Source organism: Canis lupus, chromosome 14, assembly GCF_011100685.1.
Source record: "Canis lupus familiaris isolate Mischka breed German Shepherd chromosome 14, alternate assembly UU_Cfam_GSD_1.0, whole genome shotgun sequence".
Taxonomy (NCBI): Eukaryota; Metazoa; Chordata; class Mammalia; order Carnivora; family Canidae; genus Canis; species Canis lupus.
Window position 1 is genome coordinate 37036773 of NC_049235.1, and position 19014 is coordinate 37055786.

The 19014-nt window shown below is 40.7% G+C and overlaps 2 protein-coding genes and 1 non-coding gene across 3 annotated transcripts in view; 1 reads left to right on the forward strand and 2 right to left on the reverse strand.

Moving 5' to 3' along the window:
* Positions 1–1791: 1791 nt before the first annotated feature.
* Positions 1792–11013, forward strand: MALSU1 (mitochondrial assembly of ribosomal large subunit 1). The gene is made up of 4 exons (XM_038557102.1): positions 1792–2142; positions 3426–3604; positions 8745–8826; positions 10267–11013. The coding sequence occupies exons 1-4, from the start codon at positions 1812–1814 to the stop codon at positions 10449–10451; spliced, it is 777 nt and encodes a 258-aa protein (XP_038413030.1). The 5' UTR covers positions 1792–1811; the 3' UTR covers positions 10452–11013.
* A 224-nt stretch (positions 11014–11237) lies between these two features.
* Positions 11238–19014, reverse strand: part of IGF2BP3 (insulin like growth factor 2 mRNA binding protein 3) — a 151644-nt gene continuing 143867 nt past the window's right edge. The window contains exons 12-15 of the mRNA XM_038557101.1: positions 17277–17351; positions 14641–14772; positions 13842–13955; positions 11238–13628 (exon numbers count right to left, since the gene is read on the reverse strand). Of these exons, the coding sequence (XP_038413029.1) occupies positions 13530–13628; positions 13842–13955; positions 14641–14772; positions 17277–17351 (420 nt within the window). The 3' untranslated portion in view covers positions 11238–13529. The remainder of the gene's footprint in view (positions 13629–13841; positions 13956–14640; positions 14773–17276; positions 17352–19014) is intronic.
* On the reverse strand, positions 15176–15279 carry LOC119867705. Its single transcript, XR_005369862.1, has one exon. It is a non-coding gene; the product is annotated as a U6 spliceosomal RNA (small nuclear RNA).

Here is a 19014-nt window from a genome sequence, read left to right on the forward strand (position 1 = left end):
CACAAATGACTGATCTGCTAGGAATGTTTTCCAAATCGTCCTTTACACCTCTGCCTCCCACCCCACCGCAGCCCAGAATAATAGATTTTCTTCATGGGATTTCAGATTTGTAAGGGAATCTTGGTAACTGTCTTGGTAATAGGCAATGAGTATAAAATTTTATGTCCTGATTCCGGTTTAATTGTTGCAGGATTGTTAAGCTCCATGGTCAAGAAAGAATTCTTGAGACATTTTAGGATGCAACTTATGAAGTTTATTTAAGTAGCATGGGAACAAAACTTGTGGACAGAAAGAGTTGCACTTCTGCTGTGTGAAGCTGTTCCTTATATGCTCAGTGCTCAAGGGGGAGGGAAGAAGGGATGAGCAGGGAGTATTAGATCATGTCTTCTTTGAACTTCTACTAATAAAACGACTTTCACAAGATTTCTTTGGTGGTTATCATTCAGCTAGATATTAACTATTGGTGAGAAGTACCGGCAATCATGAGACCCTTTGTGAATGTAGCGACCAGCATGTATTTGATTCTTATCAGAACTATGCAAGCTATAGGGCAACCTTCTGGGCCCAAGGCGAACATTTTTTTGCTTCTATCCCTCATCATAATCAACAGCAGCAACTTCCATACATTCAATACCAGCTGTTTTCGGTTCTATGGAGACAAGTTCAAAACAAAACAAAAATTTCTGCCTTCATGCAGTTTACATTCCAGTGGAGGGAGACAGATTAAAACAAAGAGAGATGCGCAGCTCAATGGTTTAGTGCCGCCTTCCGCCCAGGGCGGGATCCTGGAGTCGCAGGATTGAGACCCACATCGGGCTCCCTGCATGGAGCCTGCTTCTCCCTCTGCCTGTGTCTCTGCCTCTCTCTCTCTCTCTCTCTGTCTCTCATGAATAAATAAACAAATATTTTTTAAAAAGATTTATTTATTCATGAATAAATAAAATCTTGTAAAAAAGATTTTTTCATGAATAGTCAAAATCTTTTAAAAAAGATTTTATTTATTCATGAATAAATATTTTTAAAAGATTTAAAATATTTTTAAAAGATTTTATTTATTCATGAAAAAATATTGAATAAATAAATACAATATTTTTAAAAAGATTTAAAATATTTAAAATATTTTTCAAAAAGATTTAATTTATTTATTCATGAATAAACAAAATCTTTTTTAAAGAAGACTTTATTTGTTTATTCATGACAGACACAGAGAGAGAGAGGCAGAGACACAGGCAGAGGGAGAAGCAGGCTCCATGCAGGGAGCCCGACGTGGGACTCGATCCGGAGTCTCCAGGATCACGCCCTGGGCCGAAGGCGGCGCTAAACCGCTGAGCCACCCGGGCTACCCAAAATAAGTAAAATCTTAAAAAAAAAAATTTAAAAAAAGAGAGAGGGGGGATCCCTGGGTGGCGCAGCGGTTTGGCGCCTGCCTTTGGCCCAGGGCGCGATCCTGGAGACCCGGGATCGAATCCCACGTCAGGCTCCCGGTGCATGGAGCCTGCTTCTCCCTCTGCCTATGTCTCTGCCTCTCTCTCTCTCTCTATGTGACTATCATAAATAAATAAAAAAAAAGAGAGAGGGGACAATGGAATGCATTGAATTAGGGCGTAGACAAGGCCAACACTAGCCCCCGGGCTCCTACAGAACCCAAACCGAGATCCGCGCGGCCGGGTCACCGCCCGGCCCACAGGCCTCCAGACCCCGCCCACCGCCGCCCTGGCCCCGCCCACCGCCGCCCTGGCCCCGCCCACCGCCGCCCTGGCCCCGCCCACGCCCTTACGTCAACTCCCTAGGTCTCCGCGCAATGGCGGCCAATGGAAAGCCGGGGGACCTGCTCGGCCTCCGTTGAGTCCCGCCCCGTGAGCCGTCGCTCGGCGACCGCGATGGGCTGTGGGGGCTGCGTGGCGCGGCGGCTCGGCTCGCTGCTGCGGTGCGGGGCCCTGTCCCCGGGCGCGGGGCCGGCGGCGGGCTCGGGGCCCCGGCTTCGGCTGCTGGCCTTGGGGCGGCTTCCGGCGGCCCCGGCGCTCGGTCGGGCCTGCCTGGGCCTGGGCCTGGGTCGCGCGCGCGGCCTGCACGGCGGGCCGGGCCTGCAGGAGCGGGCGGAGGGCGCCGCGGGTCAGGGGCGCCCGGAGTCCGGCGCAGCAGGTACGGGCCTGGCGGCGGGCGGCGGTACCTCGGGACAGCCCGGGGCCGGGTCTCTGCCGAGGGGGCCCTGAGGCCCCCTGTTTGCGCCTTTCTCCTGAGTTCCCAAAACCACCGCTCCAGAGCCGGAGGGGACCTCCAGGAGGTTGGCGCCGACTTTGCGTGTAAGACAGGCCAAGGGAAGAGCTGACGTCGCCCAGACCCCGGGCGTGACCGGCCTCACCGGACCCCGGGGCCCCGAGGAGCGGGCTCCAGAGAATGTTAGGGCGGGGGGATTCTGGGGACGAGCTGGGGCCGGGGTCGAGGAGGGGCCGAAGAAGCGCCCGTGGGAGCTGGGGCCTGGTGAAGGTCCTCTGATCATTCCAAGTCTTTAGAAATTTGAGAGGTTGCGAGCAGATCCCATCACATCTGTGGAAGGTTGGGGTGTGAGAGGGAGAGGTCTTAGTGGACTTAGCCGCTGGGTTCTTGGGGATCCGCTTTAGAACCTCAGACAGCTGTACATTCACAGGCCCTAATACTGCCAGGTAAAGAACAGACTGTGCAGATCTCTACAGAAGAAGAAAGTTTTCACAGGTCACAGTTGCTACATAACCCGAGTGGCTTTACAAGAAAACGTTTCATTCAAAATGAAAATCGTATTAAGGGGCAGCCAGGGTGGCTCAGCGGTTTAGCGCCTGCCTTCAGCCCAGGGGTGATCCTGGAGTCCTGGGATCGAGTCCCCTGTTGGGCTCCCTGCATGGAGCCGGCTTCTGTCTCTGCCTCCCTCTCTCTCTCTCTCTCTCTCTCTGTGTGTCTCTTATGAATAAGTAAATAAAATCTTTAAAAAAAAAATCGTATTAAAGTTTCAGCTCTCATTGGTTGGCTTGGAGCCCACGCATTTTATTCTGGGAGGCCTAATTTTCTTCGGCTGTCAAGTGAAGGTTGTGGACAAGATATTACCTAAGAATCTTTCCAGCTCACAATTGTAGTTCTGTGTATGTGTGAGGTGTGTTGCTCATTTCCTCAGGTATTCGCAAACAAAGTCATTTGTTGTGGACGTATGGTCTTACTTGCATGTGGTAAATAGCAAAGGATGTATGGTGGCTGTGTGTGACCTAAAAGTTGAGTGATGCCATGTGAAACCCCTGCCCAGGTTTAGCTTCCCGGAGGCCTGGACCCTGCTGTCTTTCAACACTTTAGATTAAACACCCTCACAGAGGACAGTTTCATGGTTAGCTGCTGCATCTCAGTGCATGCAGCGTCTTCTAGGTGGCTACCTAACGCAAGTGAATCTTTGTGCGTTTCAGATCATCCTGGCCCCAAGTTTGACATCGATATGCTGGTTTCACTGCTGAGGCAAGAAAATGCAAGAGACATTTGTGTGATCAAGATTCCTCCAGAATTGAAATATACAGATTACTTTGTGATTGGTAGCGGAACTTCCACCCGACACTTGCATGCCATGGCCTACTACATTGTGAAAATGGTAGGACGCTTTCTTTTCTCTTGGAATCATTAACGGAAGAGTGTAGGTGCATCATGTTGAGGAGCAACACTTAAAAAGTAAATCCATCATATGAGATGATGTAAGAAGCCCAAATTCTCAGTGTTTGCATGTTTTATGTTCGTTCATAGTGAAAGTTACAGGGACAGATGAGTCAGGATTTTTTTTTTTTTTAAGATTTTATCTATTTATTGATGAGAGACACAGAGAGAGAGGCAGAGACACAGGCAGAGGGAGAAGCAGGCTCCATGCAGGGAGCCCGACGTGGGGCTCGATCCCGGGACTCAAGGATCAAGCCCTGGGCCAAAGGCAGGCGCCAAACCGCTGAGCCACCCAGGGATCCCCCTGGGTTTTTGATTATAGTAATCCTAATGGGTGTCAAGTGGCATCGAATTATGGTTTTGATTTGCACTTCCCTAATGATTAGTGATGTCAAGCATCCTCTCACATATTACTGGCCATTTGTATATCTTTGGAAGAATGCCTAAAGAAGTCTTTTGTCTATGTTTTAATCAGGCTGGGTTGTTTTTGTTGTGAAGTTGTAGGAGTTCTGTATGTATTCTGGATATTAACTCCAAACAAATACGTGATTTGCAAATATTTTCTCTCATTCTTTAGGTTATCTTACTGTTGATAATGTCCTTTGATGCACAAAAGTTGTTAATTTTGATAAAGTTCAGTTTATTTATTGTTGTACTTCTGCCTTTGGTGTCATATCCAAGAAATCATTGCCAAATTCAGGGTCATGTGTCATGAAGCCTTTCTACTTTGTTTCTTCTAAAAGTTTTAGGTCATATGTTTAGGTCTTTGATCTGTCTTAAGTTCATTTTTGTAGATGGTGTAAAGTAAGTGTCCAGCTTTGTAGGTATCTAGTTTTCCCAGCACCATATGTTAAAAAGACTGACCTTTTCCTATTTAATGGACTTGGCACCCTGTTGAAAATTGTTTGACTGTATGGGTTCTTTCTTTTATTCCATTGGTCTCCCCTTGCTCACTATTTTTGTTTGTTTGGTTTTTGTTTTTAAGATTTTATTTGAGAGGGAGAGTACGCACGCACAAACAGTGAGGGGGTCGGGCAGTGGGGCAGAGGGAGAAGCAGGCTCCTTGTGGAGCAGGGAGCCCTGAGGCAGGGCTCCATCCCAGGACCTTGGGATCATGATCTAAGCCAAAGGCAGGTACGTAACCAATGAGCCACCCAGGAGACCCCCTCCCCCCCCTTTTTTAAGATTTTATTTATTCATGAGAGACACACAAAGGCAGAGACGTAGGCAGAGGGAGAAGCAGGCTCCATGCCAGGAACCTGATGTGGGACTCGAGCCTGGGGCTCCGAGATCACGCCCTGAGCCAAAGGCAAACACTCAACCGCTGAGCCTCCCCTCCCTTTTAAAAAATATTTTTATTTATTTGAGAGAGAGAGCATGCATGCATGCAAACATGCATGGGTTGGGGGATAGGCGAAGGGACAGCATCTCGAGTAGACTGTGCTGAGCATGAGCATGTAGCCCATCAAGGGGCTCAGTCTCATGACCCTGAGATCATGATCTGGGCTGAAACCAAGAGTCGGATGCTTAACCAGCTGAGAAACTCAGGTGCCCCGCTTGCTCACTGTTTTGATTACTATAGCTTTGTAGTTAGTTTTGAAATCAGTAAGTTGAGAGCTCCATCTGTGTTTTTCCATTTCAAGATTGTTTTTGGCTATTTGGGGTCCTTTTAGATTACATATAAATTTTAGGATGGAATTTTCTACTTCTGCAAAAAAAAAAAGTCACTGGTATTTTGATAGGAATTGCTTTGAATCAATAGATGCCTTTGGGTGGGTAGTACTGTACTGGTATCTCAAGGCTATTAAGTTTTCTAGTCCATGAATACACAGTGCTATTTGTTGGTGTCTTTAATTTCTTTAGCAACATCTTGTAATTTTCAGTGTAAAGTCTTTTGTCTCCATGCTTAAGTTTATTGCTAAGTATTTTATTCTTTTTGAGTCCATTGTAAATGGAATTGTTAATTTCCTCTTCAGGTTGTTGATTAGGTAGTATATAGAAACAAAGCTGATTTGGCATGTTAATTTGGTATCCTATAACTTTGCTGAATTCATTTATTTTAAACGTGGTTTTGTGGAATCTTTAGGGTTTTATACATGTAAGTCACGTTGTCTGTAAACTTTGATAATTTTATTTTTTCCTTTCCAATTTGGTTACCTTTTTTTTTTCCCCTCCCTTGCTCTAACTTCTCTGGCCAGAACTTCCAGTACTGTATTGAAAGAAATGGCAAAAGTGGGCATTCATGTCTTGTTCCTGATCTCAGAGGAAAAATTTTGTCTTTCACTATTGAGTAGTAGGATAATAGCTGTGGGCTTTTCATGCATGACCTTTATTATCTTGAGGCAGTTTTTTATTCTTTGTTGAGTAAATTTTTTTAAAGATTTTATTTATTTATTCATGAGAGACACCCACAGAGAGAGGCAGAGACACAGGCAGAGGGAGAAGCAGGCTCCATACAGGGAGCCCAATATGGGATTCGATCCCGGGATTCCAGGACCACACCCCGAGCCAAAGGCAGATGCTTAACCGCTGAGCCACCCAGACATCCCTATGTTAAGTATTTTTATCATGAAAGAGTGTTGAATTTTATCAGATGCTTTTCTGCATAAATTTTTTTTATCCTATGGCTTTTTTCATTTTGTTAATGTGGTTTATTGTATTGATTGATTTTCATGTGGAACTATCCTTACATTGCAGGAATAAATCCCACTCAGTCATGATGTATAATCCTTTTAATATGCTGTTGAATTGGGCTTGGTAGTAGTTTATTGAGGATTTTTGCATCTGTGTTCGTCAAGGATATTGGTTTGTAGTCTGTCTTTCATTCTTTCTTTCTTTTTTTTTTTTTTTTTTTTTTGGTAGGTTCTTTGGCCTTGGTATCAGGGTAATGGTAGTTTCATAGAATGAGTTCGAAATGTTCCCTCTTCGTTTTTTTGGAAGACTTTGAGAAGAATTTGTGTTAGCTTTTGTTTAAATGTTTGGTAGAATTCACCAGTAAAACCATCTGGTCAGGGTTTTTTTTGCTGCAAGATTTTGTTCCTCTTTGTTTCGTCCTTTTAATTGAGATATAGTGTTTGGAGTTCTTAATTACTCTTTCAGTCCCAATTTAATCTTGGTAAGTTGTGTGTTTGTAGGAATTTGTCCATTTTGTCTAAATTATCCAGTTTGCTGGTGCATAGTTAGTTGTTCATAGTACTCAATTCCTTTTTTAAGAAGTCGAGTTCCCTTGCTTGTTTTGGATTTTAGTTATTTGGGTTTTCTGTTTTTTCTTAGTCTTCCTAAAGCTTTGTCAATTTTATCTTTTCCAAGGCCCGAATCTTGGTTCCATGGATTTTTGTCAATTTTGGTTTCCTCTGATCATTGTTTCCTTCTTTCTACTAGCTTTCAGTTTAATTTTGTAGTTCTTTAAGGTATAAATTTAGGTTGTTGATTTGGGAGCTTTTTTTCATGGAAACATATATAGCTATAAATTTCCCTCTTAAGGGGTACCTGGGTGGATTGTCAGTTAAGCAGCTGACTTTGGCTCAGGTCATGATCCAGGGTCCTGGAGTTGAACCCCGTATTGGGCTCCCTTCTTGGTGGGTAGCCTGCTTCTGCCTCTCCCTCTGGAGCTCCCCCTGCTTGTACACTCATGCTGTCTCTGTCAAATGAGTAAATCATTTAAAACAACAGAAATTTAAAAAAATTTTCCCTCCTAACAGTACTTTGGTTACATCCCAGTAAGTTTTGGTATGTTGTATTTTAATCTCCTTTGTCTCAAGATATTTTCTAATTTTGTGAGATCATCTTTGACTCATTGTTTGGCTTTTCTGGTTTTCCTTCTGTTGATTTCTAGTTTCATTTCATTGTGATTAGAAAATATACTTTATGTCAATCTTTTAAACTTTATTTAGAGTTGTTCTGTAGCCTAACATATCTATCCTGGAGAATGTTACATGTGCACTTTAGAAAAATGTGTATTCTGCTGTTGGGTGGAATATTTTATTAATGTCTGTTAGTCAGTCTGTAGTATTGTTTAAGTCATCTATTTCTATATTAACCTTGCCTGCTTTTTATCCATTATTGAAAATGGAGTATTAAGTCTTCCGTATTATTATCATCATCTGTGTCTCCCTTCAGTTCTGTCAATGTTTGTTTCCATATGTTTAGGAGTTCTGATTTTTGGTGTTACATGGTTTTTTTTTTTTTACATTTTTATTTATTTATGATAGTCACACAAAGAGAGAGAGGCAGAGACACAGGCAGAGGGAGAAGCAGGCTCCATGCACTGGGAGCCCGACCTGGGACTCGATCCCAGGTCTCCAGGATCGCGCCCTGGGCCAAAGGCAGGCGCTAAACCGCTGCGCCACCCGGGGATCCCGGTGTTACATGTTTTTATTTTTTATTTTTTATTTTATAAATGTTTATTTATTTATGATAGTCAGAGAGAGAGAGGCAGAGACACAGGCAGAGGGAGAAGCAGGCTCCATGCACTGGGAGTCCGATGTGGGATTCGATCCTGGGTCTCCAGGATCGCGCCCTGGGCCAAAGGGAGGCGCCAAACCACTGCGCCACCCAGGGATCCCCCCGCATGTTTATAATTGTTATATCATCTGGGTTATTTGATCCTTTTATCATTGTATTGGTTTTCTTGTCTCATAATATTTTTTGATCTAAAGTCTATTTTGTCTGAACTAGTATATCTTTTGTTTTGGATCATTCATTAGACCTGTTGGGAATGAAGATATGGGATGATAAAATCCCATGAACATGGTCATGAAGGTGGTTGATGTAGGTGAGGACCAGATATTGAGTGAGCTTGGCTTCTCTGCCTCAGGGACACTTTGGTGGATATGAGTAGGATGGCCTTTCAAAAGGGTTTGGAGAGGATTCAGTAGGAATGTATAGGAGTAGGTAGGATTTAGGGGTGGGGGAAAAGTTGAGGAAACTAATTTATCATGGGGTATAGTTAAGAGGAATGAGTAGGCTAGTTCCCAAATTAAGATCAAGAAAGATATCCCCCCCCGCCCCAGACTATCTCAGTGAGAACAGAGACTTCCTCATTCCCCACCTTAATATATAACCTGGTTTCTTTTTTTCAGTACAAATACCTGAAAAGTAAAAGCGAGCCTCATGTTAAGATTGAAGGGAAAGACACCGATGACTGGCTCTGCATGGACTTCGGTAAGTTATTTTGACATATTTTACAGATAAATATTTGTTTTGTCCTAACCTTGAATATTTTCAGTTGCAGAAGGATTAAGATCAAATTGTTTTTCATGTAAATTTTTTGGTATTTGTTTACAGTAAATTTTAATTATAACCCAGGAGGTCTTATTCACCTGTGAAATCCTTACCTAATGTGGTATGTATAGAACAAGCCAGACAGGTCAGAAAGATGGTGGAGAACAGGGTGGATAACATGGTAGAGATGAGAAGCATCCCTCAGTGGTGGTAGAAGGCTTGGGGTGCACATAAATCTGGCCTAGAATGACAGATGAGGTAAAGGGCATTACAGGTCCTGAGAAGGAAGAGTAGAGGACTGGAATTTTGAAAAGACCTAACAAATTTGGGTATTAATATATACATAGTTTTACAGTATTTCCCCATAAGATACTTATTACAAAAAAAAAAAAACAGTAATTGTCAAGAACTGTGATGGATCTGAGATTTTATCTGCTCATAACTAACAAGTTAACCACCCAGTTTCATGGGTATTGGTGAGAGATGAAAGGCTAGTCCTGGGTTAGAGATGAAACAGTTTTATTACTGATTGCAGTAAGAATAGCTAGCCAGCAGGAGTATTTTTGTTTTCCACCAGGTTCCCTGAGCTGTTTCTAAAGAGAAACACAGGGCCAGATGACATCTGCAGACGAAGTTCTAAGAGAGGGACCTTCATGAGATTAGGGTAGTACATCTATTATATGCCGGAAGCAGACCCATGGACTGTGGTGGAGGACACTTTTTCTGCTAAGGCTCTATCTAAGCCAGGGTTTCTTCCCTTTGTCACTCTCAATATTTTGGAGCAGGTGATTTGGGTAGGAGGGGGGATATATATCCTGTGCATTGTAGGATATTTAACAGTCTCCCTTCTCCTCTCTAGCCCCATTTGTGAAAATCAGAAATGTCCTGAGAACCAATGCTATAAGTAAACCTGTCCTTTGCTGTGAGGGGAGAAAACCTCTGAGACCATTCACTACATAATCATCCTTGAAAAGATAGTCTAGAATCAAAAGGCAATCCATGCTTTGCTCATAGGATATGCAGAAATGTGAGACTCCTAAAAGAAAAAAAAGAAATGTGATACCCATGGAGAATTGTCTTTGACAAGTAATTTGGCAGAGCCTACTTTAGTCACTTGGATAGTTAACATCACCAGGAATGTTAAAGATTGCTATCATGTACTTCCTGTATGATGCACCGAGAAAAGCACAGCATCATTTCTATGGTATTGTTGTAGGAAAGATATCCATATTTTCCATTTCTAGTAAATTCCTGCATAATCCTAATCTGGGGTCCATACTTTAACAACCATTGTTTTATCGCAGAGGTTTATGAGAACACAAGAATAAAAGCTAATGAACTGTTTCTTCATTTTAACTCTTATCTGTCCTTGATTGATAGGTAGCATGGTGATTCATTTGATGCTTCCAGAAACCAGAGAAACCTATGAATTAGAGAAATTATGGACCCTACGTTCATATGATGACCAGTTAGCACAGATAGCACCCGAGACATTACCTGAAGACTTCATTCTTGGAATAGAAGAGGACACTTCTTCATCCCTGACTCCAGTGGAGTTCAAATGAGAATAAAATGATATGAACTACTTTAGTCATTATCAGATTTGGATTGAGTCACTTTTTAAAAATATAGCTCTGATTGAGCTATATCAATCACCTGATTGGTCAGGTTGTTGTCAAAACAAGCCTTATCGGGATCCTTGGGTGGCGCAGTGATTTAGCGCCTGCCTTCAGCCCAGGGCGTGATCCTGGAGACCTGGGATCGAATCCCACGTCAGGCTCCCTGCATGGAGCCTGCTTCTCCCTCTGCCTGTGTCTCTGCATCTCTCTCTCTCTTTGTGTGACTATCATAAATAAAAATTAAAAAAAAAAAAAAAAAAACAAGCCTTATCTATTGGCACTTGGGCTAAATGAAATGTGGAAACTGTAGGTAAGTGAGCTCTCACAGCAAGAATCGGTACATTCAAACTAAAATTTTAATATGTTTTTTTTATTCCGAAGATCCTAGCAGGATTCCCCAGAGTTAACACTGGCCCCTGTGCTCTGCTCAGTTTAATTTTGCCTAAGTGTAAATCTTATTCTGTAGAATGGGATAGCCTTAAAAAATAAATAAATAAAAGACACCTACCGCTTCATTGGTCTTATTCCTTAAAACCTACAGTTTTTACTTCAGAGGCACAGTATTAGCAAAATCCACAATAAGTACTGTGGAATGGAGAAAATAATGTAAGCACCAGTATCTAGTGGTAAACTGAGACTGACACAATATTACTAAAAATATTTTTTACAGTTTAACTAAATTTGAACATTCACATTTGAAAAACCATAAATAAAACATACCATATACCAGGCTGCACCTAATGATGAAAAACTTTATTCTGCATCAAGGTATCTGGAAAAAGAAGCTGCATTTGGGGCACATTACAGATGAGGAATGATCCATGTGCGGTGAGTACAAAACTCAATTACAGAATTAGATACTCCATTACCATTGCTTAATTAAAAGTAAAACATGATTTGCCACACTAAAAGGCTAGAAGTGAAATATGACAGAATTTTAAACCAGCAAATATAAATGCAGCACCTATCTGTATGTGTGTACATACATATATATATGTTCTATATATATATATATATATTTATATATATATATATATAAATATATATATAAACAACAAAAAACATGGGAAAAATCAAACACTGAGGAAGAGCTCTGGCCTAATAAGCACATCTCACCTGAAATCCAACCAGAAAGCCAGTCTGATTTTATTTTTGCAATTCATTATATGAAAAAATTATGAATGCTAAATGAATTGTGTGACAAAGGGCACTTTTTGGCTAACACTACAAAATAAACTGGTTTTCTGAAAACATTTAGGAAAACATTTCAAGTCATTTTCAAAATGTCTAATTGATAACAGTTATCTTCAGAAAAACTTACCTAGTCTGTAGAAATTCACCTTGAAATACAAAGGAGGCCATATTTTTTAAAGGGTTATTATATATGTATGCCCTTCAGATCAGCATAATGCGATGACTGATCATTAAATGAACAAAAGCAACACATAATTCTGAGAGCAGTGTGGCCCTGGAGACCACCCACGCCCACATAATTGTACATACTGGGCTTTGCCATCAAGTTAAGGAATGGGCACATGAATTCAGTATTGTAGATCAAAGGTCAAATGTGTTATATCACAGTCATTCAAATTATATTCCAAAAATTGGTTCCTGGTATTCTCTACTTTTTTACTTATTTTCAAATAACTAGTTGCAGAGAATATAGAAATCCTGCTGTATTTTATATAATATTTTAGGTGGCCTTACAGTTTTCTTGATTTATCATTGTTTAAAAATCTTCAAAATAGCTTAGTGAGGCTCATGACAGTACCTGGCACATGGAGATGTAGCCTTGATATTGCCTTTAAACACTGTCACACCGTCTGAGTACCCCCTTAGTCTTCACAAAGCAATTCTGTTGGGGTCCGCTCAAAGTGTAGACCAACTGGTCTGAAGTGTGTCGGCAAACTAAGCATCCCATTAAGACCAGCTGAAGCTTGCTTTTTACCAATCAGTTTAAAGTCCACAGGGGCTGCATCTATCGTTGATGCACTTTAGGTAGTGATAGTCTAAAGCACAAAGCATTTTTATGCATTTAATCACATAGCCAAACAAAAAAACTGAAGTCTCCCGAAGCCTTTTAAACTAGCCGTTCCAAAACCTCCTGCAACCACTTTGCTCTGTTAGTACCATCGAAAAGGTTCCCTACCATAAACGAAAAATGAAATGGTATTGCTGCTCTCCAAATATAGGCACTGCTCCGTATCACTGAACATTTATTGGATTTTCCAACTAATGGTGTCAAAAGCCTCAAAAAACCTGAAATTAATTTTCCAGCTTTACGGTCACCAGCCAGAAGTAAAAATTTTCTGTTATTTTCCTGTCAGCTAATTAAGTTTTTAAAAAAACTGTTGGACTTTTATCTTTATAAAGTATATAAAATTTTCCAAAAAACAAAACAAAACAAAACCAAAAACAGAAACAATTTTGCTTTCATTGCATTACTGAATACCTGAGGTAGTTGAGTAAAAATGCACATTTAATACCCCTGCCAACACCATTCAGCACTTCCCTTAGGTTATTCATGTTAGTGTTAGATAAAAATAAAACTGAGAACAGTTGCTCTATGCTAATAGCTTACCATTTAAGTTCTTGTAATCATTCTATTCTGATCCAATTTTAACAACTGGATTTGGGAGCAATCTACTATATTTTATGAATTTAGTGAATGCATCATTAAGCCAATTTCTGGCAATAGGGGGGTATATTAAGAAAAATTAGAATATTTGTTACACTGAGAATACAACAAAAGGGAAGTGCAGAGCTCCTCTCTTTCCCTCCCTCCCCCCCTTATTTTTTATTTTTTTATTTTTTTAAAGCTGGGTGTCATACATTTCAGAGAGCATAAAGTATACATTCTCACAGAGACAGGAGTTCAAAAGTTGCCTGGTCCTCAGAAACAACTGGCTAGGTAAAAACTTGTGCATGTAATTCTGGATATTAGGGGTTCAGCGCCCATCTGTTGGTTAAGCAATCTGTCTTTGGTTTGGCGTCTGCCTCTGTGGTGGGCTGTTTCCTGAGCCTTTACTTCCGTCTTGACTGAGGTGGTCCACTTTGCAGAGCTTTCTGCTGTTGGTGCTGCTTTACCTGAGTCAAAATTTCCTGAATTTTTCTCTGGGCAACCTGCAAAAGGAGAGAGAAAAGATCTGAAATTTCTACCTAATCGAAAGATACATACTAGTTTAGTTGCAAGTTGAAATTCCCTGCTAAAAGGGATTAAGTGTGTTAAGCACCAACCAACCTTGAGTATTTATTTGGGGTGGGGGCACGCCCCCAGGAGAACTGCTCCCATGCATGAAAGAAGCAAAAGAGCTTATCACATTAGAGCCCACTTGCCTGGCAAGCATAGAAGTGACCAGTTATTTTCACAACCACTTGGTCATTCTCATCAGGTGTCTGGTCACGAGGGACAACTACTTCTGCACTTGACAAATTCTGGAGCTCATTCACCTGAAAAAGATAAATACAGATCATGTCAAATTGAGGTTTTAAAAAAAAATTACCATTTGCTGAGCACTTAACTATATGCCAAACACTAAACTGTGGCTTTTACAAATTTCATCTCATCCACCAATAATTCTATCAGGTTATCGGTATTGTGCCCATTGCAAGATGATTAAGACTTAACCAAAGAAATTGACCTGACCAGTTATACAGGTGAATGGCAGAACCAGGCTGCATCCCTGAAAGTCAGATCCCAAAGCGTCTGCTCTCAATTACTTCAAAATTGTAAACAGCTTTGAAAACAACTTAGAAGTTACAGGTGCTAAAGAGAAGCTGGAAACCATTTACTTTTTTGTTACAGAGGTAGATTATAAAGGTAGGTGAAATTTTTAAAAGTTTTCTTTTGATCAAATGTGCAAAAATAAAAAGCTGGATTTATGTCAACCAACAATGCTAAGTGCCCCTTATACACGAGCCAGTAGTCCTCTCCCACAAAGCGGTCAGAGAGGCGTTACTTTCACTAGGAGCTGACACCAACACTCAGGAAGAACGAAAGGCAGTCTTCTCCAAACCTGGGCCAAGGTGATCCTGCTTTTTATAAATTAGCCAAAATTCAGGGACTTGGAACTCCTAAGTACCTTTCAATGCTTTCCCTTTCATACCACTGCACAGGTTTTGCTGAAGTACTTGCCGTTTTGCCTCCTTTTCCAATAACTCTGCCAGCAGCAAAGGATGGCACTCTGATATGAGCTTCAAGTTTCACCTCTTCTTTAGGACTAACAAAGTTTTCTTCTTTAATTTTTCCATAAATTCTTCCCTGAGCCTAAAGATGAGAACATATCCTATCAGTGTCATTAACAAAGGGAAAAAAGGTCCACTAACTTCAAAGATGGCCAGAATATACTGGAATGGGGACACGTCTGCATTTGATTGTTACAGATGGCATATGAGGCAAATTAGGTTCACAAGAACAAGCGGGCACCACAGAGGTGCTAACTAAATGACTGACTGAAGAATATGGCTTATTATTTGAACAAAAAGAATTAAAGGTAATAATTAGCCACCCAAACTAAAAACAAATCATTTTTGTGGACAAATGATCATTTGCCCTCTGATCTGAAAAGGTAAAACCTGTCGTGCTTTCAGTAAGAAAGTAACTGTGTTTTTCTTGAGTAGAAGAAATGGTGAAGAACTACAGAGCCAGCTGTGGTAGGCTCATACCTGCTGAAAGGATACTTTCTATGAATTTGGGTGACGTCCTTGCACAGGGGCCATGCTAATATTCACTGTATCATTCCCATTTTAGTGTATGTACTGCCAAAGCGAGCACTTGAAAGGATACTTTCTATTTAAACACATTTCTTCATCTCAGCCAAATGGCTTCTACTTTAAATAATAAGGCTACAAAATCAGGTTAACAAACACTTCTCATATTTATAGTCCTCACATCCCTATACCTACTGCATATAACTAGACATACCTAAGAAACTTCTATTATGTACTATTAATTTGCTTGCCTGTATACCAAAGGATAAACAAGTCAGAGTTGGTTTAATCTGACAAGCTACCAGGGCAAATCATAAAAACAGAAGTACCCAACACATTTTCAGTGGTGCAGAAATGAGAACTTCATTATAGGGGATTACAGAAAAACAAAATCCATCTTGGTACCCTATATTCCATTCATTCTCAAAGTCTCAGCCACAGATCTAGGGATCAACACAAAGGACAGAGGGAAAAAAAAAAAAAAAAAAAAAAAAACAGGACAAAGATACACATCCCTCTTACAAAAAAAGCTCTCAAAATCAGAAAAATATGGGTTAGGAGATTTATCACCCCTTAGATCTCTAAAATAATTCACTTGTAATTATCAGTGATCACATAAATGATATTTAAGCATTATAGGTTTTCTTAAATATTCCATTTAAGATGACTAAGGGTATAGAAGGATACAGGGCAACAAACTGAATTTTCCAGCAAACAATTATAGGAATGACAAGTTGGTAGTTCTGTTTATTAAAAATGTAAGAGCTCAGCACCAAGAAGAAACATGCAATAATGGACGCCTATGTTTATCTTTTAAGATTTCAAACTGAAAGTGAATGATCCCGTAGGTTTGGGATAGGAAGCAGTTTGCAACACTTCCGAGTTAGGACTTCAGCTGCCTGGACCAGAAGGCTGGTGTGAGGGGCTAATTTCTTTTCCTGAGTTTGAGCCTAGCCAACTGCACCCACATCTCAAAGCACCTCCTTTTGTTTCCTATTCTTCCTGTAAATGAAAAAGTTTTGGATTTTTACTGAAAAATGTCCCACAGAAAAGAGAGATGTAAGAAAGCGATAGTTTAAAAGGGGGGAATTGGGGAGAAGTAGGCATTGTTACTAGCCACATTTAGAGGCTTAAGGTTCAAGAGTTAGTTGTCCTGTTACACAGGGACCAGGTGTTAAGAATAAGACACTTGGGGATAGTGTGGTTATTCTAATTCAATAGTTTTATAGCCACTTGTACTAAGTTTTAGGGAGAAATTACGTACCTGAAAGGCCGTGTTTGACTATTTGGCAGAATCTTAGTCCGATTCACCCTGAGTCTGCTGACCACCACCACCACCACCACCACCACCACCACCACCACCACCAGCTTATTTATATTGGGCCTCCTACGTGGGAAGCAATATTCTAAGCACTTTATATATTCTTTATACCTAATAACCTTGTTTCAACCTCATGGGTTTTCAAATCCTCATTTTACAGCTGAGTAACTAGCCAGAGAAAAGTTTAAGTAATTTGCCCAAAGTCACACAGCAGATAAATGATACAGTTGGTATTTGAACTGGCAGCCTGGATGCCCGGTCCCTGCTCTTCGTCGACTCTCAGTATACAATGAGGGGCACTCCAGCTTGCAAAGGTCTCAAACCCCAAAATATAAGAACAATAGTTCACACCAGGACAAATGCCAGAAGAATTAAGGACAAGAGGGAATATTTGGGAACAAGTTTAACACAGCATAATAATCAGACAAGTTTGTAAATTTCAGTCTTAAAAGTCTCATCTTCACATAGTAACAAGGCACTGAACAAATTCTCCTTTGGGAGATAAGTAAACACAGCAACCATCACAAAACACTCAAAATTGAAACGAAGTCTTGTTTATTTTTAAAATATAACTTTGGGTATGTTTCTATGTTAGTCTTGTGAATTTCCATTGGGAGATTGTTTTTACGGGTTTTAGATATATTTAAGGGAGAAAGCAGGTTTAGAGTTTCTGAAAGAAGGCATTAACAGTCTATGAATCCATTCATTTGTTACCTGTGCATGCACTCTAGAGCACATACCTTGAACTGAGCCTCTGGTGGCCCGGTGATAATCACCATCCTCACTTTAGCATCTGGTGCTTCAGCTGGAGCAATCTGTAACAGACATATCAAGGGAGGATGCCACTTGCAGATGCCACTTGCAGGTGCCACTGATAAAAATGTTACACACACCAGCCTCACATTTATGCATGACTTACTAAAATGTATTAGAGAAGAGAAAGCCTTCTGGGAGAAAGCTACAGATTGGCAGTGATTAACATGGGTTCATTAGTTTGGGCTCCTGCCATGAACTGTGCATTCACACTGTGGCTGGCCCAGATGTAAACATCCGCATGCCGTCTCCTCGCTAGGCTCTAATGAGGTGCTGCCTGGACTTTACGATGGGAGAACAGAAGGCTGCAGAAGCTGAGTTACCTGGCCCATCCATGATCACAGCTAATCCAGCTGGAGGGAGACCCGAATCTGTCTCCACTGCCCATGCTCTTTATCACCCCACCAGTAGTGCTCAAAGTGTGATCTCTGGCCTGTCTGCATCAGAACCCCCAAGCTTTCTGAATGTGCAAGAAATTGCTATGTTCACAAATCTAAGACTATTGGAGTATGCTCATTAGAGTAACATAGGAAATAAACATTAATTTAGCAGAAGAAAAGTTACTGGCTTTTCTATTTTTGCAGAATGCATGAAATCACACAAAAAGCTGGGGGAAATGTTGCAGACTGCTGAAGGGAAAGGAAACCATTCTTCCATAGTCGTAAGATTTGGGGCCCCAGCTGGTATGAGTTGTTTTAAAAAGGAAAAAAATTAACTAGACATATGCTGTGCAAGAAGCAAATTCTCTTTACAAAATATATTACTATGTAAGAATGAGAAGAAAATATGATAAACACTATCCCAAATTCTGCCATTGAATATGATCACTGTCAGTTACCAATATGGTCTACTAGACCCCTTCCCACATGTTTATAATCAAAGAATGTTTTCATTTTTAATGGAGTCATCTTTTTCTCCCTCTGTCACCTAGAGCCATGCTAATACTATTCCTACTTTATGCTGGGCACACGCTAATTCCGAGTCTAGAAAACAAGCAAATAATTACTTCCCTTTAGTCTAAGCTCTTAGAATTATTCACTGGAAACCCCTAGAACAAAGATACCATTCTTTATCTTTCTGACTAGACTTCTTTTGTCAATACTGGTGAAGGAGGGCTGAGGCTAAGGGCACTTATACACTGAGCTGAAGAGCATAAATCGCTATACCTCTGAAAAGCCTGAAAATACATGCCCTTTGATCAATCAAATCTACTTTTATACAGTTACCTTAAAGAATAAGATTGTAGGTGACAATGTGGCTAAGAGAACTCTGTTCGTCACTGCACTGTTTGTGCAGGATAAGTTAGGAACAGTCTAAATGTCCAATAAGTGAACACAGATAATCAGCAAATAACCAAATATATGCCTATTTAGTACATGAAATTTATGTCTATGTAAATCTAGCAAAAATATTAAGAGTGGTGGTGTATCTTTCAGATTAGGCATGTTACATGCTTTCTTGGAAACAAACATTTTATACTCTCATTATAAATCCTTCAAGAAGCCTGAAAAGGAGAGAACTGAATACTAAATACTTAGTTCTCGTTCATGAAAGGTTCATTGCAGTTTTTCCAGAGCCAATCTACTAGGTTCTTTTTGCATGTGTTAAAGATTTAAGTCTTTGATCAGGAAACCAGCAGGATAGGAAAGCTGGTTCGCCCCTCAA